This window comes from Telmatherina bonti (assembly GCF_933228915.1).
Source record: "Telmatherina bonti genome assembly, chromosome: 15".
Taxonomy (NCBI): Eukaryota; Metazoa; Chordata; class Actinopteri; order Atheriniformes; family Telmatherinidae; genus Telmatherina; species Telmatherina bonti.
In genome coordinates this window covers 16140019-16164339 of record NC_136613.1, presented here as the reverse complement: position 1 = coordinate 16164339, position 24321 = coordinate 16140019, and the positions used below count along the sequence as shown (strand labels likewise).

Below are 24321 nucleotides of genomic sequence, written 5' to 3'. Positions count from 1 at the left end.
TGATTTGGACAAGTTTTTTTCTTCAGATTATGATTTTATAACTCTTTAAACTCTTGAAAGACTTGGATCCTCTTTAACTCAAAAAGTTTGACAAAATATTCAAAACATTTAATTCTTTATGAACCAATTATTTTAATTCTTAATATATGCTTTTGTATCTATGTCAAATGTCTGGAAACCATGACCAGTACCAAATATTGAGTTTCATCCTTCAACATGCTTTAATAACCCTTACATAGTGGCCCTGTAGTGGGCACCTATTTACAAGCTTTTCTCTTGCATTTCATGAATAGAAATGTATTTTTGTAAATAAACCACTTCAGTAGATGTTAGTGAGTCATCCAATACATTTCCACTCACTGGAGAATAAATATATGATATAATTAAACATAACGTAGCTACGCAACTTTGCCTTTGTGATAAATAGGAATGAAAATGATAAAGCTGTATTTTATACAATATTTAAATAAAATTATGATTATATATTATTTCATAAATATTTTATAGAATACATTAAAATAATAAATCATGATAAATTGTAAATATTACTAGTGAACAAAAAAGTATTGTTGCATATGTCTGCAGAGGCAAAATGCTGTATTTAAAAAAATGTTTAATTGTTTCTTATTAATTCATGCATGAAAAGGTTTAGGGTGAAATTTAATGAAGCTGAGTTTCAAGTAAATGAAAAGTATGATAATGTGTATTCAGGACTTGAACAATCAGAACTTTAACTTATAATCATAAAACCACATGAATTTTTTTTAACTTTATTTTTTAATAAATTGTGATTCATTTCTAGTTTATTCAATGAATGACTGTCTGCTGGTTTCTCAGCATATAGTTAAAATGTGCATTGGATTCATTTGTATTTTTAAAGATTTTTATGTTACCTTGATTTTGAAAATTATAAGAAATGTGCTAGTTTTTTGTCTAGACCAAATGATAGATCTTGGCTACATCAGCCGGATAAATCAATAATCGAAGTTATTTCACATCAGTGTTCTCAGCTGTATTATGATCCATGTTTCAGTAAAAGAGTCAAGACTTAACGAGAGGTTTCTTTATTTAAAAAAGTATCTAAGCAGTGCAAGAACAATACGCAGAACAAATTCAAGGCGCAGTACTTAACAAACAACGGCACAATTAACAGATAAATGTAAAAATATACTGTAAACCTGAGTTGCAGAGTACTGAGGCAGAAATATAAGACTGGAGTCTGCTTAAAGTTACATCAGATTATTCTGAAATTGGCAAATCAAAATAAAAGCGTCTTGGCACTGATGTAAGCTCAACTCAGCAAACTCAAGTGGTATACACACACACACACACACACCACTTATATAGGATTTTTACAAGAGACATGTAGAAACACACAAATATTGCTGATGCATTAGAAGCCGTAAACCGTCCTGAACTTATAAAAAAAAAGCATGTTCCTCTGTGCACGTTCATTTTTTTCAGGTTTCCCCCACTATTGCTGTTTTTCTGTGATGTTATTTCAGTGAGATGAACCCGACGTCATGCAGATGATGGTGGAACAGTTAGTTTATCCTGCGTAGCTGCAGGATGGATATAATAAATGGTGTGGCAGTGCCATGTGGATGGAGGTTGAGGAGCCTTGTCACACTATGAGAGAGTCCCTGCTCAGTGCAGTGCTCTGTTAGGGAAATACATTGAGAGCCACATGTTAGAGATGCTCATGCTGGGTTAGTGGTGCCTGAGATTTAGTCTGATCCACAAACAATGTGCAGCAGAAGAAAAAAAAAGTATGGGATCTTTAGCCAGCAAGAAAGAACGATAACACAGTAGTGGTTGCAAGAGAAGTCAGATTAATAGTTAGCTTGTGGTCATTGTAAATGTCTTTAAATGAAAAAGCGGCAACCACCTATACAGTAATTTAAAAATTAACATAAGGATTCAGTGTTAAGACTCTCTGCACAAGTCCAGAAAACAAAAATATGAAGCACATAAGACTGTAAAACATCTTTACATGTTAAGGACAATGCGGATTTTAGCGTGTCTTTTTCTTATTGTCAGCAAATGGCATGTTAGCACCAAAGTCGAGTGTTTCAAGTGAAAGACTTTTTAAGGTTGCAATTCTGTGTCAGTCCACTTGGGGGCAGCAGAAGAATTTGTAATCACTGCAATGTTGAGCATCTGCAAAAACAGCTGCTGTTTTTTTAACTTTGAGCAGGTCAGAGGCAACATTATAATGTATTTTTAGGTTGTGTTTACAACATTCTCATGGATTTGTGGGTATTAGTCACTCTTTTGGCTCTATGTTTAGGTTTAACCATTTGTGCTGCCAAAACCAAAACAGTGAGCAGAGAGCTACAGAATCCAAGCAATGAGCTTAAGGACAATAAAAGAGAGAACGAAAAAAGACAGACAACAAAGGGCCCAAATGACCTCAGAATGTAGACACATGTAGATCATCCAAGTGTGGAGCCTTCGTATACAGAATCATCTACACTTTCTTAATGCACTTTGCAATCCTTTATGGATGTTTTCAGTCCACTTTGCTCTTAGTAAATTCATTTTCTTTCTCAGTGATTGTTTTGTCAGGTTTGTTAGTTGCATAATTTGACAACTCTCTGTTACCAACTGGATTTGAATTTGATGATTTAGTTTGCCATTTTGATCAATCTTAACATCTTTCTAGTCATTTCTGGGTTCAGTTCATATCACACTTGGGATAATTTGTATCTAATTTAGGTTGTTTTTATATAAACGTATGGTTGTTTTTCCTCACATTTTGGTCATTTGTATGTCTTTGCTACTTCTTTGTTTCTGTCTGGTCTCTGTAAAAATTTAATAACTATGATCATTTTGTGACTTCCTTGTCATTCTGCTTCTTTCTTAAGTGCTGCTACATCATATTTTACTTGTCTTGCCTACGCTTTAGCCCCATGGTTGCTCTCTGCTCATTTTAAATACTTAAATCGACATTTTTATTTTGATTCTATTTCTTGAATGAAACAATTCACTGTTGATCTTCTGCTGACAATGAGAAAAACAAAGGATGTTACCAGACTTATTTTGTGACTATTTACAGGATGTAGAGGCTGTTTTCCTGAAGAGCAGAACAGAAAGGAAGACCTTGTTCCTGCTACAAATAACTCACCAGGTTGCGACTCCTGTCTCGGTCCTCTCTGCGCCCCTGTAGCGTCTGGGACGTCCCTAGGTGGGGGCGGGTGTAGGAGAAGGGTTTGGGAGCTGGCTCAGTGGTCCTGTATCTCTCTGATCTGGGAGGATCTGCTGTGCGGTACCGATCTGTGGTCATGTCAGCTCTGCGGTACCGCTCTGCCTCCAGCTCAGAGTATGGAGGCAAAGGGTCCTCCTCATCTGGACGGTTGCTAGGTGACCGGCTGTAGTAACTATCGCTGCCTTTGCCTCTAGAGCTGCCTTTAGAAGGAGTGTCACTGTCCTCGTCCACCCTCCCAGGCCCTCTGTCTCCTCCCCGCCCCCTCGCCTTACTCTCCAGCACCCTGTTCAGGAAGCTGTCATCATAGCTTCTACTTTGAGGTGGTCGAGAAGGACGGTCACTGTCCCACGTGTCCCTTCTCTTTTGTTGTAAAGGCGAAGGGCTGTGACAGCCCCAGCCATCATCATCCCGATAAAAGCGCCTGGGCGGGCTGTAATCCCGCTCATAGGGCAGATCTGGAGGTTCGGCCCGACGACCACGAGAGTTGTATGATTGGGCAAATTCCTCCAGCTCATCCAGGGAGCCAGTTCGCCCTCTTCGATTCAGAGTCTTCCTATGCAGGTGCTCCGACCGCGGATTCCACCTGCGGTCAGTACAGCAGGAGTACATAAAAGAACATATGAGAATGAATGAATGAATTACTATCTATCTATCTATCTATCTATCTATCTATCTATCTATCTATCTATCTATCTATCTATCTATCTATCTATCTATCTATCTATCTATCTCTCAGTAATTCTGTTGTAACGTTATATGTAGCTATCTTTATCTATAAAACACCTTTTTAATAAGAAAAACCTGCCTTAACCCATTACCACATGACAACAAGTCACAGATGTGCTCACATACATGACATGACTAAAATACATACATACCCATGACTAAAACCCACACACACTCACATTTACATAAAATTATGTTCTCTACAAACGCTGTCCCCTCACTTACCAATCACACTGAGGGAAATTAAAACCATGGACATTTAAGTAACTTCAGATGAAAAATAATATTCAATAAGTGAAATGAAATAAGAACAGTTAAAAGATGCCTCTTCATAGGTTTTAGTACCCATTTTAGGATTAAAAAAGAGACCAGGGCTCTGGGAAGCTCGTACACTACAAGCTTTGGTTGGATACTTATTTAGGACCAAAACCTTTAGGATCTTTAACAACAAATGAATGTATGTTAAAATCGATACATTATATTGATTTCTACTTTAGCTAATAATCCACAAACTGGTTAATAAACATCCACATTACCTGTGGTCCAGTTCATCATCTGAGTGGACGCCTTTATCCAGTCTGGGCCTTCGACTCCGTGCAGGAGGAGCTACTCTTAACTCTTCATCCTGGTCCGCAATGGGTGGGAGTGCTTTCATCTGGACCGTCTGATATGTGTGTCTGAAGTCTGTGTTTCCCCCATCATGAAGGGAGCTCAGTTCTGATAAACTGCTGGCTATTGGGAAAAACAGCATTTCAGATTAAGTTTACTGGGATTAATATGAACATGTTTAGAGGAGCTTGTTCTGTTCATCATCTTCAAATCAATGAGGCAAATTTTTTTTCCTGCCTTCAGAAACTGTTAATATAACCTATATCTAAAGATTGTGCATGCATGCATTTTCCAAACTGCATTGTTTGATTGAGGGTTGCAGGGAATTTAAAGATTGTGTAGTATTTAATTTCTCACTTTAGTTGTTACGGAGCATAGCGACTTGTACTCAAACTGTCTATATTTGTTATTTAAAGAAAATCAACCAGCATACTTATCTCACACTTACTAAAAACACGGTCTAATGTCCTTGCTCTGGCCTTGTGATAAAGATAAAGAGCCTTTTTGCATGCCAGATTTTCATAAGTGTCTTTGCTCTTCTGTTGAGTTTGGCCCTACAGTTGTGATGTTATTACAAGCTGAAGTTAAGGATGATTTTCAGATGGAATTTGAGAAAACAACCTTGGGTTTAAGGAGGAAAAAACACACAAGTAAGCTGCTCTCCTGGCTATTGACAAAGTTATTTTAAGAACGTTTAGAAGCTCAAAAAAACATGTGGAAACTCCTGAATCTTTAATTTGAAACATCTCCGAATCATATTAAATACATTATCCCATTGTAATAAAAAAAAATAAAACCAAACTATGTGTATTTTAAACCAATGCCAATTTGTTCAGGGCAACCTACCTCAGCAAATTCAGGTCAGGAGTAAAGTTTTAAAAAAAAAAGGAAAGTTGCAAAAAGGTAGTTGCCAAAGAACCTCACAATTACGTCACAAGATCTGCTTGTGAGTCCTGCAGATGTCAGGGATTGCACTGATTTGATCCATCTATGCGGTTTTCCAGAAAATGGCAAACTATAGTTTCCAAAAGAGCCCAAAAGGATCATGGACCAGATGCATAAAACAGTGTAACACTTCATGAGTTAAGCTGTGCACACACAAAGGCAGAAATGTGCACATGTGTAATTCTTCTCCATCAATCTTTACTATTGTATGTGCATGAAACAAATGTCCAATCCTATTTAAACTCTCTTTTTTTTTCTAATCTGGCCCAAGATGTTAATAAATGTCTCAGGGACATATTGTTCCCAGTAATTCTGCATCATATCAAAGGCAGCTTGAAGAAAATGTGAAACTAATCTTCAGCTTACAAGTAAATCCGACTATGAATGGCACAGGAAGAAGGAACAGTGGATTACAACATGACCAAGTAAAAATCCAGACTTAAATCACTAAATGTTGTAGAAGAATTTGAAAACCTTCCCAACCAGTGAAGAAACTAAGCACTGAAGAAACCTAAACTGGTGGAACCAAATGCAGAAAAAAACACACTATCACTGTCTTGCTATGGAGATAACAGCAGGAATTTTACAACAACTGATCATTTTGAGCAATAAACGACTAATTTTATCTAATATTGTTGCTCAGGTGTACCACCTTAACCTGTAGGCATGATTTCAGAGGACTAAAAGGTTTTCTAGTTTATATATGTTAATAAGAGTCTCAATACCCTATGTATAACTTCACCTATTTGTGTCAGTATTGCATCTTTTTCTGGCTTAGGCTGTGAAGAATTTTTGAAATAGGTAAATAAAAATTATTTTAAGATGAACATTTTGATATTTTACATCAATGTGAATAATAAATATATAATATGACAATTTCTCAGTCTATTTCCCAGAAAATCCATGTTGTTTTGTGTATGTGTCTCAAACCTTTACAATGTGCCACTCATTATAAGGGGTACAAAAAGACAGATCCTTTAAACTGATCGAATGTAGATGTTAAGAGATGAATGTTAGGACAAGAAGAAAGCTAGCACTAGTCAATTTCTAATGCTCAAGAAAGAGACAAACAATCTTGCACACGCTGTCACACATATTGTAGAAGCTGGCCTAACTTGTGCAGGCTTACATTTGAGTGCAGCCATCTTGTTGGATGGAAACTGAGCCAGCTCCTTCTCTATGTAGTAAAGAACTTTCATTTTGTCCTGGTCTGGAGTGGCTGTCAGTCGGTAACCACTGCGCACTGTGGATTTGAACACATACACCCCCAAACATGGACGCATATAGACATACACACACACAGACACACAAAAGAACCATGCAATGACACACAATATACATGAAAGTGTGGAAGGAAAGCTCATGAGAGACAAAAAAACAACTGAAAATGACCATTTACAAGCATGCGTGAGACTGAAAGATGCACTCAAGGATGAGAGATGAAATGTTGGTTAGTGAAGTCAGTATCGATTAGTCTGAAAATAAAATCTAACAAATAAAACCGAAGCTATTCACCCACCTCCAGCCAGGTTATTGTCCACCGAGGGGATCGAGGGGATTGAGGGGATCTTTGGGTCCAGGTGAGATGAAGGTGCAAGTGGGACCACAGTAGGTACACCAGGAATGTAATAAGGATACACAGGAACCTGAGCAGGCTGCTGACTCTTTGCCATCTTTCCTGCTTCGTATACTGCACACATTTACAACAACATGTTAAAATGTCAGGAAGATTAATCCTGCTGAAGCAAAACAAGCACTAAAGGAGGTCATTTAGTCATGTTTGTAGCTCACAGTGTCGTGGACAGCAGCAGGTGTCGGGACAACAACAGCAGCGGACGTAGCAGCAGCAAGAGTGAGGACAGCACTGACACCAGCAGATCCCCAACAGCAGCAGGAACAAGACACTGCCCAGGGTTACAGATCCCACAAACGCCCACTCTGGTACACAGACACACAGAAAGATTAAAGCAAATGGTCAATTAGCTGTCAAAGTTCATCTCCAAAAAGTTCTTCATGGCGTTTGTCACTATTTCTTAAATATTAGTCAGACTGGTCAGATTTCCACACAAGTCAAATTGAGCCAAACGTCCTTTGGAAAAAAACAACAAGGGTGAAGGGCAAAGTGAAGATGCCTACAAGCCTTTGCAGATGTCGATCATTATTTACAGACAGCATTACAAAACAACATAAAGACCATGTTCTCCACCATCAAATTCTTACACTGCCTCTGGCTGCTGAGCAGAAATACTGAATCACTTTGACCTGCTAATCTTTTCCAGATGTTTTAAAAGTCCAGTTAAGCTGAGAGTCTTGGCTTTTCAGGTGTCATATTCAGTTAATTTCACTCTGAGATTTTGCTGTCAATCATTTCAGCCGTACTGATGTGTTTGTTGTTGAGATTTACAACTGTTGACACTTTGTGTCACTGTTTGATATCCTGATTGGTTCATAACAGAAAGGTTAGAAATAGTAAAGGTTTTAACTATCAGAGTGAGTTTTTGTGTTTTAACCCACTTCAGGAAGGACAGATGGGGACAACATTTTACAGGGAAACTTCTATGATGTGTCAGCTTTCAGTTGTGTTGAATAATCGAATAAACAAATTAATTTTTTGCCTGATGTCACAAGACAGAAACATTCAATGTCTATTGTTTTATTTTTAGGAATAACTCAATTAATAAACCCAACACTCAAAGTGTCTTGAGTGAAATGTATGAAATGTAACTTGAAAACACACAGTCACACATGCAAACAGAAAAAAAGAAAAAACAGCAACACAAGAGGCAGGCAACTTTTTTTGTTTAAGCATCATCTCTCAGATTTAAGGCCTCTCCTGTTCTTTTGTTGCTTCCAGCACTCAGATCAACACGGTGGCTTTTTTTTCTTCATACCAGCTGAAAATCTTTCCCTCTACAATTGTTTCTCATCTTGGTAGTAATCCCATGAAGCCCCAGCTCACAGCATTGGCTTCGCCGGATGCTACATTGTCACATCACAGGAGGATGTTAAGTAAAACTACACTAAGGTTCAAAAGTACTGCTGTTTTCCTTCAAAGCTTATGCTGGTGGATTCTGACCAATGATGCACCGAGATACAACAGAACTTTACAACAGGGGATCCTAAGGGACTTCTGAATGACTCTTATCTCTCATTGCATCTCCAAATCATCTGAATGTTATCAATACATTTCCTCAGGGTGTGCCAAGGAGCAAAATTCACACAAACCCCTTTCAAGACCAACACATGCCTCAGAATAATCATAATTATGACCAGAGTTGAAGCAGAGTTTCCCTCATTCTGATTCAAGAAAGAATAAAATGATGTCCACTTGTTGGCCAAAGAAAGTTTGACTGGTAAATAAGAAAAGAGAAGAAGCATTAGAAAAGCAGGAAATTGCTGGGCAGAGAGAAGAAAGTGCAGCCGAGGGGCCATACCTGGCATAATCTCCACATCAAACTCAGGTAGTAGGTTGTTGTGTTCACCTGTCCTGCCTGCAGAGAGAGGGAGAGCACAGGTGAAGGCCGGCAGGGGAAGCAGCGGCCAATAGATCAGGCAAAAAAAAAAAAAAAAAAAAGCTAATTTGGTAGCACAATGGATGATTAATGGTCATGCGAAAGAGAAATTTAAGGAACAGGCAAGATCTTACACAATCAGCATTAGCAAACGTACAGTAACACAACTTTAAGCTTATAGCTGTGTTTTCTTTGAAATGTTTGCATGAAGTACTTATCCACAGTCGGTTTCCAAACAGACAAACGCAAGAGTAGCTGCTGTCTAAACTTTGGTCTTTTACAGATTTACTGCTGATGAAAACCTAACAAACCAATACTGAAAAAACTCAATAAAACTGATGAGGCCAGCGTTAGAGCGCCAACTGTGATATTGTTGAAGAAAAACTTTCTAGTTTTTACAAAGGAGTCTAGTTACTTTTACAAGATCACAAATAATTACAAGCTGGCTCACATCAATACAAGTGCCAGTACGACTACATCTGCAAACTGGTCAATGGCTCCAACAGCCCCACCACAAAGCCACCATACTATCCAGGATCTCAACATCCAAATGGGCCAAGACTTTACAACTGTTACATAAACTGCAATGGTATTTGGTGCAGACATCAGCAATACTCAAACTTGGACGAATACTGACCACTTATCTTATCAATATTGAAATCTGTACAATTTAATTGAGTTGAGTAAATATTTTATGCATGAAAATATATGCCTGCAACTGTAACTAATGTACACTGAACAGATCATAGATAAATGATGCCAAGTTAACAGGTGGTTGAGCTGATGTAGATTTAAAAAATCTGACATTGTAAAAATCACCATACAATCACAGCACACATCGTAGAAAGTTGATGATAACATGTTCACATGGCTAAAGCCTCTTATGTGATATGCTGTGGAGTCCATGTTAGTATGACATCACCATGACGTTTCTAGGAAATGCAATGCAATGACTGTGATAAGGTTGGGACCAAAAACGCCTCTTTGCCATTAAATGTGGACGCAAATTAATTAATTCACATGCTGCTATACACTCAACATGCACACAAAGACACAGACACATGCAACAAATAAGAACTGCCAAGAGAGGCAGGGCAAGAGGACGGTTTGTAAACTAGGACACAGAATGGTTCCAGGACAACAATTAAGCTTGGCAACTCATCAAAAAAGGTCATACAAGTTGCAATGCAGGGAAACAATGTACCTTTTGTGCTTTATGTGCACCATAAAGAGGTCAAAAACATCGAACAGTGATGCATCGAAAACTGTTGCATACAGACTGAGCCACAACTGCAGGTGTTCATGTTTTTTTTTTTCCTACACATGCTTATTATGAGATTATAAAAGACTGTGATTACAGTAAAGACCAGTGAGTGTCTGACTGCAAGGGTAGACAGACTACAACTGACACAGCAGTGGGCACAGTGAGCTGAGTAAGCTGTTATCAAAGAAAGAGAGAAAAAAATGGTAATCTTGCTCTCTAGGCCTTGCACACTCATCTACATACCATCTGTAACAGTGAGTAACTTGAGAAAGCCGGGCAGCTTTGCAGCCCTGAAAGGGAGGCAGCGGGCAGAAGGTTGAGGCGTGAGGAATGAAGGAGTAAATGGGAAGATTTTGCAAGAAAAATAGGGAGAAAAGAGAGTGAGTGTGAAAGACAAATTCATCCAAAAAATTCTGAAACTTTAGCCAAAGATTAGGGAAACAGGCAAAGTAACACCCTAAGTTATTACTGGAGGGAATAGTTTGATTCTTTTGTGTATTTTGCAATATATAAGACATTTGTTCGCTCACTTTCCAGCTGTAGGAAAGAAATGTATGAAACCCTTAGTAATCATTTCTTTGCTTCTTTTTAAATAAAGACATCTGCCAGTGCAAATGCAGAAAGAGTTTTGGCACCTAAGACTTTTTGGCTCATATATTCATCATATATATCGTGGTACATGTTTGTTTTGTTGTCAGAACAACTGGCTAGTGATTACTGGTTAGGTAATTGTTGAATAAAATATTGATCTTGGACTTGAACTTTTATTTGGTCTTTTTTTCCTCAGAGAAGTCTATATTACCTGCCCTGTGTTATTTGTCCCCATCACTTCCAGTTGCATTTCAATGCCAGGTTTTTGCTGCTGCTTTCAAATTCTTTGTTGAGCTTTGATTCCAGTCCTGCTCTAAACTTTAGAGTCTGTGCAGACAAACATAACACTCCTGAACAAAGCATCATGCCAACTCTAAATTCTCTATAAGTACCATAAAACATGGAGGGTGCATTTGTTAGCATGAGTATTTGAATTTTCCATTTAAATTCCTATTAAAATGTTTAAGTTCAGAATCAGAAAACCTTAAATTTAATCCTGTACAGACTTAGTTCTACATACTTTCTAATTTCAACTCCTAAGCCGTAGAGAAGTAAAGCTTAACAGTCTTCTGCCTCAAATCCAACCCATCTTGTCGTTCTCGTAAGTTTAAGACCCCACCTCTCCCCTGTGAGCTGGTTATAATCAGATTAGTGGAGAAGAGTTCTATGAAGCAACATCAGCTCAGTCTAAGTAAAGGAGGAAAAATACATTCTGACAATGGTGCATGACTTTAGTCTCATCTTGACTTTTTGTAAATCTCTCTTTTCATGTCTGTTACTGTTAACTCTTCTTCCTCATCTGAAAAAGGGTGTTACCATGGCAACAGTTTAAGTAGCACATTTGTCAGCTGACTTCACTATATCTATCTTTCACCAAAAGCACTAAAAGTTAACAGTAAATGATTATTCTCTGACTTTGACAGTGAAATATTAGCTGCTGGCTGTAGATTTGGAAGCTTGGTACAATCATTAACTAGTTAAGAAAAACTCCCCAGTGACCAAATATAACACACACAGATTTGCACGGTTGTGCGGTTGAAGAAATGACCCCATGTAGTTTCTCTGGCCCCTGCTGTAGAGCCTCACTGACTTAAGATTTCCCAGAACAGCCGAGTGCACATCAACCCAGTAAAGTGCACAAGCAGCTAAACAATGGGGTCTGTCATGGAGGATCAAGACCATGTAAAGAACATTATTTTGGCTGTTTCCATGGAAGCTGCTGTATAGACACTGCAGAATGCAGCGCAGTGAAGACACCTTTTCTAAAACCTCTCGAAACTACATATGGCACAAAGTTACTCCGAGCTTCAAAAGTATAAACAAGCATAAAAACAACAAGAACTAAAGCCAGGTTGTTTGAGTGCTTATGTTGTTATTTCAGCAAATATAAAAGTGGGGGCATACCAAGCACCAGTAACTCCAGCTGGGCCTCATTCTTCCCCTCCAGATCATCAGCAATAACAACTTTACAGAAGTAGACTCCACTGTCGCCCCACTGCAGCTCCCCGATTCGTAGGTCAGCTTCTGCGCAGACAAAACAAACAGTGTTAGCAGGTGAATGTGGAAGTACTGAAGCTAAAAATCAACAATGAACACTGCTATCATTAGAAAACCCGTGTTTAGCCATGATAAAACCTAATTCCATACATGAATGGAGGCAAGTAAAGGGGCTGTGGTCTTGTGACTAATGCTCCAACTTTATTGTTAAACTACAATAGAGGTTTATTTTGAAAAAGCAGAGTCAGCTCAGATTTATGTGTAGCTGCCAAACAGCTACAGAAACTCATTTTTCATATGTTTGCGTGGAGGAAATAGCTGACAACTTTACTGTTAATGATGGCGATATCTCTGCCTTTGTAGTGTTCAGCCAGTGTCAAGGAGGGTCCCTGTGCCGACGCCACAGCCCGAACTGTGCGGCTGCTGTCAGAGCACTCCAAGTGAGCTTTGGCTCCCAGTTCGGAAGCCTTGACGCCAAGAGTCTCTGGCAGGGAGAAGGACTCCCGTGTGCGATCCTGACAGTAGGACTTGTACCACCACTGCACCACCGGAGGCTGGATGGAGGCTGTTTGGTACTGACATGGGAGGACCACGGACTGGAAAAGCATCGCAAAGCGCTGCTTCTCCCGCACTGTGACATGAACACCATCACACACACAGACTGACACACGCATACAAACAGACAGAAAAAGAAAGAGGAGTTAAAAATGGTTTAATTAAAAAAAAATAAAGAAAGATACAACTTAAAATCTTTAGTTTGATGACTGGAAGTTTGTTCAAACTATTCAGTCATTTTATTTATGCTCTAGAACAGGGGTGGGCAACTCTGGTCCTAGACGACAGCAGTCCTGCAAGAGTTGGGACTTTCCCCGCAGCAACACACCTGACATATAGACTAAATAGACTTGTACAGAGCTTCACATCAAACTGCACAATTGTCCCTAACTGAACACTGATCTGGGGCAGATGAGCTTCCCTAAAAATTTGTCATAATTTTGAAAGCTTTTGTTTTGTTGTAGTCTACTCTTAGTGACATAAACGATGAAAAGAAACGGTTAAAAGGCTGAGCGTACGCCGCAAGCTAGCATAAACAATAGCGCCTTAAAAATGTAAATGATAAGTTTATTACTAACGAAACAGCTGCACCTCTTTTTCTATCTGTGAAAATAATTCATTTTGAGAGACTGTAATTTGCATCACATCAAAACAGGAGCAAAGGCAGTAACAGATTAGGTGTGTGGGGGCTCCTCTGCTCAGTACTGAGGTCAGGAGGTTAAATTCCACAGTGTGTGGGGGGCTGGGGAGGCCTAAGGAGAGGCATGGGGGGAGTTGTCATCACACAGGGAGGAGATACAGATGCTTGTGGTAATTTCTGTTAGTCATATTAGCTCTAGGTGGGGCAGGAACTTCAATCTAAACATTTCCCTGAGGACAGGAAATCAAAACAAAAGCAAGTTCACCAGCCTTCTTGGGACTAAAAAGAGGAGCACACACCCTGCGTTTAACACACTTATCTAAAATTAACAATCAATCCAGTTTCCCTCTGAAGTTCAGTCAAGTCTACTCATTCCCAGACCCCTACGAGAATAGTGAGTTGGAAATTTATTGACAATGCTAGTATATAACATATCAAGACAAACTGATTTAGTTTATCTAAAATTTATCTAAAATCTAAAATTTAAAAAAACAAAAACAAAAACGTAATCCAACTTAATCCAAAAGTGACCGTTATCATGTTGTAATTTGTGATGCAGATGCAACCCAAAGACATTACCTTAACTATGACACAAAACATAAAAAACAAAGTAAATCCTCACATTCAAGGAACCTGAAACCATGTTTGCAAATTAGCAAACAACATAACAACTACACCTTCAAAAAAATGACAAAGACGTACAATATGGCTGTTCCAGCTCCTCAAATGTCACCATTTGTCTAGTAAAATGAGGATCTTTAAGTTTTTATTGGCAATTATTTACAAAGATGAAGATATTTTCTAATTTAAGATGAGCATTTACTAATGTTTTGCAGATGAATCAAATCAAATTATTAATCCGCTGTAATTTTTAATGTTACGCTTTAATGCCCTATAATGATTGTCTTAAGATGCAAAGTTATTACTCTGTTGAACAATTGTTTCAACCCCTGTTAATCATTTTTGAGAGTTGTCTTTATAATTTTAAACTGGTCCTGACAGTCCAGCATTATTTCATGTCAGCTTCCTCTGATAAACTTTAACTGCACATCTTTACGTTTTGGACAAACAGAAGGAAGTTGATCAAGATCTGTACTTCTTCCCATGATGGAGCTGTGGGCTTCCTTTTATTTCTTTTTTTTTCCATGTAGCCGGCTATTGTTTGAGCTTCCCCCCTCTCTTGTCCCACTTGAGGAGCTGAGAGGGGGGGGGGGGTTCACAGACACCCAGCCAATGGGAGTGTCCGGCCTCATCCAGCTGGATGTGAACAGACCAATTACCCGCTTGAGATTTAAACCAAACTGTTACCATCAGCAACATGAATGCCTTCAGTCTGAAGTGTGAGGAGGTTCTAGAAACGATCAGAGGATCGTCTGGCTGCTTCATGAAGGCACCAGTTAGCTGTTATTCACTATGACTCATTGTAAGGTAATGGCCAGGTTACAGCTTCTTCTTCACCACCTGCACTAACACGAAGGGCCTCATTTCAGGATTAGATTAGCCTTTACAACAGCGTGAGGTATTACAGGTCACTGCTCTGCTGCTGGACGCTGAGCTTTTCCTGAACATGGTCAGACTTTTCCTCCCCAAAGCCGTCACATTTCCTGTCTTACTTTGCAGTGCATTCTTTCACATTAACTCATTATTCCTACAAAGACAACCAATAAGTCTTTTTACAGTCTCCACATTGATAAAGGGCTTCTCTGCAAATTCACAAAACAAGTGATGAAAGCATTTTTGTCCATACTTTACGTATGAGCATGATCAAAGCTTCATTTCCAGCCATCTTCAGAGCTGATGTCCACTTGTATTTAGGTTACATGTAACCTAATTTATTTAAACTAAAAATGGTATTTAAAAAAAAAAAAAAAAAAAAAAAAAAAAAAAAAGACTGCATATGTTGGGTGTAGGTTCCCTCAAACAGAAATTATGTATTTAAATCAATTTTTTGGTTTGATATCCAGTGTAAAACTCAAACAGATGCATATTGCTACCAAAATTCCATACATATTCTTGCATCCGAGATGTTTAAACCTACATTTTTGTCAGTTTTCCCTGAAGGGGGGCCAAAATACTTAAATTATCCAACATTTAGGTAACTTAATTTACTGTATTTAATACTACAACAACTAAATATAAGTTCTTTTAGTATTAAATACAACCCTTCAACGTTGATATACATGGTTTTAAAAATTACATTTGTGGGATATCACACTGGCTTGCAACAGCAAAGCCAACACACTCCTCAGGAATACTGATATTACAGGATATCATAGACAACTGAATACTGGACTGTAAAGGACATCTTGTGTTGTCACTTAACCACTAATGCATTACAACTTATTCAAATGTAAAAAATAATTATTAGAAATTGGACTTTTGTCTGAGTCGACTCTATAAAGTTGAAATATAGAACAACACCAAGTGCTTTTCCGAGTCCTCAGAGGCCAGCAGCTTTGGGATAAGCTGGAGTTTACAGGCTCAACCTGTTGCGCTGTTGTCCTAACAGGACATAACACGTTTTAACTTTTTTTTTTATTAAAGGAAACTGAACTCACCTGACGCTACAAGTAAAATTGCCATCCGGTGAAAGTTCATTATATAGTCCGTTTTTATAGTAAAGTGTAGTTTATACGTATGTTCTTCATGTCGTTGTCCGCTAGGACTGCGGCTGCTGCAGAGCGGAGTCTGGCGGCGTCTAACGGGACTGTACCACTTCACACAGAGGGGAGTCTCAGGAGCACAGCAACACTCTTCTGTCCGAAGTCAACATAGAAATTGTAGCTTATACGCTCCAGGAGAGGACTTTTGAAAACAAATTTTCATTTATTTTTTTTTAAAGTTTAAAGGCATCCATTTATATATAAGAGGGGGGAGCCAACTGCTTAATGGCATTAGGTCAGACAGGTCGCAGTTGGCTTAAGATTTCACTTCGCACAAGTGGTTTTACCCAGTTCCTGGAGGATTTTTTTTTATTATGAGTCATATAAAACTGTACTTCTACATCCAAAAGGGGACTATTATCACACAAAAATGAACAAAAGTACTTAAAAGACGTTTCAAATAATCAACATAAGCACGTAACAAGTACAAATAAAAACACTAAGGCTACACTTACAATAATTTCAATTTACACATCCTTACTTATTTGATCGCAGACATTTTTTAAAAGCAAAAATCTCCCAAATATCTTAATTCACAGATAAAACCTAAAGATATATAAGATGTAAAAAAGTGAACACACCAAAAGGCCTATGAAAACTACACATAAAATTTACAGTGATCCCAAACTAAATTGTACATTAAATACTTGAAAAAAAACCCCAAAACAACAACAACAAAAAAAAAAACCCCAGTGTTTAAAGCAGTCATTAATTACTGATGTAACCTGAATATGTGTGATGGTCGGATCTATAACAAAATTAAATGTATCAAAACTGAGGCAAAATATTTCATGGTAAATTTGTCGAGGTTTTACAAAACAATACAATAAAGCTTTCTGTTCGGTCACTCAAGATCACCTTAATCACCATTATCATTTACACCAACACGTTGAAAAAAGTTACAATATAAACATATAATGTCAATATGGTGACAAACACATAGTTCACATACATGTTTAACAACTGTTATTGAGAAAAGGTGATTACAGTGTAATAAAAAAAAAAAGATTGATATATATTTAACAAAAAAATCCTGAGTGCACAGATGAGGCTTTCCTGTGTATTTAAAATGCCCTGATTGGGACTATAACACAATGCTTGCATTAAACTTCAATTTACGCACAAGAGACTTAATTAGCTTTGCATTGCAACCAAAGGAAGCAGTAAATCAAGGTTTTTCATGTCATGTCTGCTAAGGTTTTTCATGGCTGCGGTTTACTGGATGGGAATTTGGCTAAGCATTGCTTCAACAGGTACATACAATTATCCTCTAAACAAAATAAATCATCAAATGAAGCATTGATTTTTTTGTTTCCTGTGCTAAGTTACTCATATAAAAGCACTAATGCTGTCTAGGGAATGCTAAACCAATCTGCCAAAAAAAACTCTGTTCTTTAGCTCCTCATGGATCATTCTGTCATATCTGAACTTCAAAACATTACACCAATATCAGGTAAACAGTGATTTGCTATCATGCGCTGTGATCGATGTAGGGGTGTCTGAAGATTTAGGTATATCTGGATTGGCAAACTGCTGGTGTTACTGGAGAGATGTTCAACCGAAAAGCTTCATCGGTGGGTTTCCTTGTGTGGGCAAGTTTGCTCAGACAGCGTGTATCATAGACAAAAAGATTTTCTGAACAGTGACAAGTAACTCATGATTAATCATTGAATATGGATCATTGCGGTTATCAAGTCGATCTCAGCTGCCACCATAGCGCGTGACATGGTCATTTAGACTGTCTTCTATGATAGCAATGAGATAGTAAAGGTGATCTTTAATGGAACCTAATGGTCTAATCAAGGCGATCCCGACTACCATAGCGGTCACGGTTGTCATCGAGATGATCACGACTACCGTAGCGACCACGATTATCATCGAGGCGATCCCGACTACCGTAGCGGTCACGGTTGTCATCGAGATGATCACGACTACCGTAGCGACCACGATTATCATCGAGGCGATCCCGACTACCGTAGCGGTCACGGTTGTCATCAAGATGATCACGACTACCATAGCGACCACGGTTATCATCGAGGCGATCACGACTATTGTAGCGGTCACGGTTGTCATTGAGATGATCACGACTACCGTAGCGACCACGATTATCATCGAGGCGATCCCGACTACCGTAGCGGTCACAGTCATCATCAAGGCGGTCTCGACTTCCATAGTGCTTGCGCTGATCATCGAGGCGATCACGACTTCCACGATAGCTGTCATGTTGGTCGTCAGGGTAACGCTGAGAGCCATTATCACTGCCTTTTCCTTCATATTTCTCTTTACCACTAATATAACTGTGCTGATCATCATTAAACTTTTGTTCTGCTCCTCCTGTGCTGTAACTGCTTTGAGGAACAACATCTTTGTCTTCATAGCGGTCAGCCTGTTTTTTCTCACTGCTCGACTTGTCATCCAAGTACTGCCTTCCAGTTTCAGCACCGTCTTTGTCGTAAAACTCCATTTCTCCTGGAGAACTAAAACAAAACCAAGGTATAGCAGGGATTATTGGTGGATTGTTGATTAGATGCAAACAGTCAATGCTGTTACACTACTATGATGATAATGGTTTAAAAACATAAATTGTACTACATACCCCTCTGTATATTTGGCTTTCTTCCCCTTCCTCCGGCAGCAACAGAAGATGAGAATCCCCACAACTACTACACCTGCTAAGACCCCTCCAATTATTATTCCGGTGGACCCCATGCTCATGTTGCCTGAGGATATAACAGGAGAGACACTGTGAGCTAAGAAATGGTAAACTTTAGTCTGTGTTTGCAACTTCTTTGAGTAGGTTTTAATGGGCAAAATATGCCTTAGGGCAATGTATTACATAGTGAGATAATATGCCATTTAAATCACCTGATTCAGATCAAAGATTGAAGTCAAGGATAAATGAAAAATCCTTATTGACAAAAAGGATAAATTAGGGCATCAGTATGGTAAATTTGTAACCCCCCTTGTGGAAAAAGTTGCATGAAAAGCAGCATCATTCTAAGTATACTTGACATGTGGACTGGAGAACACTGGTTGACTTTACTTCTGGAGCTTCTAACAAAAGGCAAAATGCACAGAGCTGAGAAGCCACACAGAAAAATACACTTGTGATTGGCTCGAAACGTTTAATGTTCATCAACATCAGTAATGAAATATTACTATTCATACATATATATATATATATATATATATATATATATATATATATATATATATGTATATATGTATATATCAAACTTTATGATGATAACTTTATGTATATACACATTCATTTGCCAAATAATTCATACTAGTTATACTCTCGAAAAGCAAATGCTGTGTGTGATCATTGTAAAACATCGTTAAAATATTGTAAAATGTATGGCAGCATGGTGAATAGACTCCAAAAAGACTATCTGTTTTTACAGCTAATGGAGATCTGAATAAATAATATGAAAAATGTTTAAAAAAAACAAAACAAAACAAAACTCACCAGGCATCACAGCCAAGGTAAAGTTGCATTTAGCAGAGGCAATTTCATTTTCTGATGTGCATATGAAGAACCCAGATGTCTCTCTTGAAATATTGAAGAGCGATAAAACTCCATCCTCTGAAACATAGTCATAAAAATTGGTCAGACAATTGCTAAACTTCCTTTCACTAGTTGAACACCAAGGAAAGGAAATAAACTCTCAAATTGTCTTGGCAAATAAAAGACTTTAGAGAAGAATGGATGACTGAAACACATACTTTGAGTTGTCTTAGGTGGAAACGGTCTGGGAATGTTTTCAATACTGTAGCTTGTCCACTGATAAACTGGTGGTGGAGATCCCTCTTCAGACAGGCATGTGAGTGAGATGTTGTGAAAATACTCTGCTTTCCCCTGAAGCTTGCAGATTGGAGGCGAAGGAGGCTCTGGACAAGAAAAATTTACACTCACTGCAAGAAATGTAATAACTTTGTGTAACATTGGGCAATTGCATTTGACTACAATTATAGTTTACATGCCTAAATTTGAGGCTGCATGGTTTTTCTGTGTGTAGTTTGCATTTATGTATATGAGTTCTGACATGCAAGCTATGTTAAGTTAATTGGTCTCTCTAAGTTTGAGTGAGCGCGAGCGGTTGTTTGTCTCTCTGTGTTTGCCCTGCAATAGACTAGTGACCTGTTGGGGATGAATCTCTTGCCAGCTAATTGCTGGGATAAGGTCCGACTCCACAGTGACCCTAAAATGGAATAAGCGTTATACAAATTGGATGAATGAAAAATTAATGCCAAAAACTGGGAACTGGTTGTTTTGTGGTTATGTGTTTGAAAAGTTATAATGTAATTTATTTAATGAAATGTGAAAGCAAATTTAAAATGAAAATGGAGGATGAAGACCTGTGCTCCTGTTAAAGTGCTGTCTTATCTTGGTAATATCAAAGTTTATCTTTAAATTCTGTTTTGCTCTGTTCAATACTTGATTCTCAACTTGGAAAGTCTCAAAAGCCTTAAATGCTCAAACTTAAAATTCAGTTTGACCGCTAACTGAACACAAATGAGCTGAAAGTGACTCTAAGTGAGTGGGTTATTTGCAACTCTTTTGGTTTGTGTCTCATTAAATCAAGTGTGCGGTGCAACAATTCACTTTGTTCATTTTGCAATTATGTATTTATGTTTAAACTACATCCTGGTGTGCTTTATTGACTAGTGTTGATAATTGTTAGTCTGACCAGTAATGGGTTACCTAGTTTTAACTAGGAGGTAATCAACTGGGGTGGGACATCATCCCCAGGTCTGGGATGTATCCTTTGAGGCAAATGTTGCAGCAATAAAGCCATTTATTGCTATATCGGCTTTGGCACATACCTTAATGCAGGAGGTACCCAGCTCAGGTCCTTGAGGGCCACAATCCTGAAGCTTTTCCATACACCCCTACTTCAACACACCTGGCTCAAAAGAATCCATCATTGTGCAGAACTTTATTGGCTGTTGAATCCATTTAATGGAAGCCAGGTGTGTTAAAACAAGGATACATCAAAAACTTGCAGGAAAGCGGCCCTAGACGACCGACTTTGGACACCCCTGCCTTGTAGATAGACAAATAATATCACATACCATGATTTTTCAGATGCAAACATCACCTTGTCTGTTTGAAAGCTATGATTAAAATACCCCTTTTAGTGTTGACCAACTATCCTAAGCTCTACCAAGTCCATGGTAGGCCACAATCTGCAGTAAATACTAACCATAAATGGTGCCCAAATGTTTGCTTTGGGATGATGAACAATCATCTTGGTCAGATGATTATAGAAAAAGTTAGATATTTCATTTTATTTCTTTTGTGATAGTTTGCCCTTTAATTGCAGTAACAACTAAACAGGACTCATAAAACCATATCAGTGCTTTAATTCTCACCAAGGACCAGGATGGAAGTGGAGGCAGCAGTTGTTCCCTCATCATCATTTGGTATTTTGACACTGCACTGGAAAATTCGCTTGTCCACCATGGTCACTTTAGTGAAGTGGAGCGTGCTTGTCCCACTATTGATGTCAACCTCCATGGATGCTCTGCCTTCGTAAGGAGGTGCAATGTCAACAGGATTGTTGAGGAAGTATGATGCCACTGTTTTCTGGTGCAAACATCCAAGCAAACACAGACAGAAAGTAGAAAACACAGATTATGACAAAAATAATTTTTTTTAAACAAAATGAATAATCTGGATTTAATAAACATAGATAAAAAAATCAAGTTATAATTTCTTGCTTCTTTCTTTAAGTACGGAGAAAATTTTAGATTTACAAACCAAAATGAAAAAGAAAAAAACATTAGTTCTTTACTGCAACCATTCAAACAATAACCTAATTCAATAAAAAGGTTTCAGTATTGTCATGGTTAAATTTTCCTTTTTCCATGGTTAATTTTTTTTTTTTTTAAATTTTAATCAGTCTGGGATTCTGGACTCTTTGCTGTTCATGTCTTTGAGTTGTTATTGAGGAAAAGTTTGAACTCTATTCTGTAGTAGGATCCATTATTACCCTGAAACATTCCCTCTGCATGATCAAACCTACTTGATGGAATAAATAAATTTTCCAAACTTTCAGCGTCCACTTGTTTATTTACGGTAGAGATAATAATATTCAGCGCTGAATTGCCTTTGTGAAGGAGTTTAATGTGCCCTTCCATTGTTTCCACAGACAATTCTTTTGTTAGAGCCATGTTTCCTGCCACTCAGCTGGGTTCAACTAACTCTGCAATACTGATTTGCATATTCATACTTGCGCTAGTTTTTGCTTTAGAAATGCAAATTACAAGCTAATTCTATAATTTTCTCATTTGCGCTATCTGATAGTTATTTATTTATTAATTTATTCATTTATTTAAACAAAATAAATTTGGTTCCAACACTTCCTTTTTTTTATAAATTAATTTTATATATTTTATATTATATATATTATATATTATATATTTTATAAATAAATTACATTATTCTCTGTCTATTAATCATTACAAAACATTATTCACCTGAACAGCAGTGACCTGTGTACACAAGGCTGACTCTTTTTCCTATTCATTTTCCACTGGACAAAGGTCACCATTATGTGAATCACCTCACATTCAACAGAAGCACTGATCATAAAATATGTTTAAATAAACTGTGTTTTCCTGTAATAAGTGTCGGCAAATTATTTTTTGTATTAATAACATTTCATGAAAAAGTTACTCATATGTTTTTGTTGACAGATAACAGAATTGAGCTAACAATACTATAAAAATGAAACTGATGTTATTACAAAAAGAAAAAAAAAACATCTAGAGAGGACTAAGCTCCATAAATCTTTTACTTCCTGTGATGCGGCTCTGATGCAAATCATCAACCTCCTGTTCTAGTTAACACTCACATCTTTCACCCTGAATTTCCCCATTATGGTACACTTATAATTTATATCTGTCTCAAATTGGACCAGAATCAATCAACAATTTCTATTTATAAAATCATCTCTGCCTGGACATTGCACATGCAACTATTTTCATATCTTACCAGTGGGTTACCGGTAACATCAGGGTAAGCCTCCCATGTGAGGAGAAAGTTGTTCTCAATAGGAACAGCAGGTTTAAAAGAACAAGTCAATGTGATGTCGTTTCCTTTTGCAACCTTATATTCTGTCTGAGGGATAGAAACTTGCAAACTCCAGCAGCAGGGAAGCACTGAAAATGAAAAAATAAATAAACAATATTAAAAAAATATATTTTTCTTAGAGATCCTTTTACAACTGTGTTGTTCATTTGTTTAACTTGGCATGAGGTAAAGTAAAATCATGGTTTTAACTTCCACTAACCAGGACCCAATCCTGTGTCCTATTCAGTAGTAGCAAGTTGGTTTAATAATTAACAGTGTTTATAATACCATCAAGGTGTGGCTATAGTTTTTTAGTAAAGTGAAAAAGTATAAAGATATATCCTACCTGTGAGTATGAGGAGAAGCTTTTGCCATCCAAGTTGACTTCTTATTGTCATCTTTGAAAAGAAGATAAAAAATATATTACATCAAGGAATATACAACTGATGCTCCCTGTCAAAGAGCAAGGAGCCTGCCCAACCTTCACGGTGAACTCCCAAGTATGGAGAAGTTGACTCTTCCAGGTAATAAGTTAACAATATAGGTCACGTGTCACCAGAGAGCCAATCGAGAGCCTCTGTTTTCTGGGTTTGAATCCAATGATCCATGATACAGGATGTACCAGAAAGAGGATGGATGGATAGATAGATAGATAGAATTTCTCATATGTTTGCCTTCTGAGAGAGTTGGATTATTCTTTGCGCGTTCAGCCAGCAGCTGGTGCTGTGCTTACTTTGACCTGCAGGCTGCAGTATTGTCCTGCCAAATACACAACTTGCCTCAAGCACTCAATTAGTGTGTATACCTCACTGTGGTACACCCAGTGTAAAAAAAATTGTACACGTTAGGATAAATCTGAAAAGACCATTATTACCCTTTTGCGATTTGCAGTGGGCCTTTGCATGGAAGGCTGAAAGGTTTCAAGTGAAGTAAATCATACATCATTTGAAAACTATAGTTTAAACCAGCTGCACAAGTGTTAAGGTAGAACAACAACCTGATAATTTCCTTTTGAGAATTAATAAGCTAT

The 24321-nt window shown here is 37.9% G+C and overlaps 2 protein-coding genes across 3 annotated transcripts; both read right to left on the bottom strand.

Annotated features, from left to right (window-relative positions):
• Nucleotides 1-1106: 1106 nt before the first annotated feature.
• Nucleotides 1107-16194, bottom strand: LOC306766790 (immunoglobulin-like domain-containing receptor 2). 2 transcript variants are annotated; one of them, XM_079254632.1, is made up of 10 exons: nt 16106-16194; nt 12684-13013; nt 12260-12379; nt 8923-8979; nt 7280-7426; nt 7008-7178; nt 6618-6731; nt 4471-4666; nt 3128-3791; nt 1107-1660 (listed from the first exon to the last, which is right to left on the bottom strand). In XM_079254632.1, exons 1-10 carry the CDS (start codon nt 16143-16145, stop codon nt 1625-1627), a joined length of 1875 nt encoding a protein of 624 aa, XP_079110758.1. In that variant the 5' UTR covers nt 16146-16194; the 3' UTR covers nt 1107-1624. The 2 variants fall into 2 exon arrangements, with proteins under 2 accessions (XP_079110758.1, XP_079110759.1); XM_079254633.1 differs by lacking the exons at nt 6618-6731; nt 8923-8979 and having other exon boundaries at nt 1107-3791.
• Nucleotides 16195-18005: 1811 nt separating this feature from the next.
• LOC306766821 (coxsackievirus and adenovirus receptor homolog) lies at nt 18006-23689 on the bottom strand (the record flags this gene model as incomplete). Its single annotated transcript, XM_079254671.1, has 7 exons — nt 18006-18687; nt 18807-18930; nt 19683-19799; nt 19940-20104; nt 21590-21803; nt 23214-23380; nt 23638-23689. 7 exons carry the CDS (start codon nt 23687-23689, stop codon nt 18006-18008), a joined length of 1521 nt encoding a protein of 506 aa, XP_079110797.1.
• Between the last annotated feature and the right edge of the window lie 632 nt (nt 23690-24321).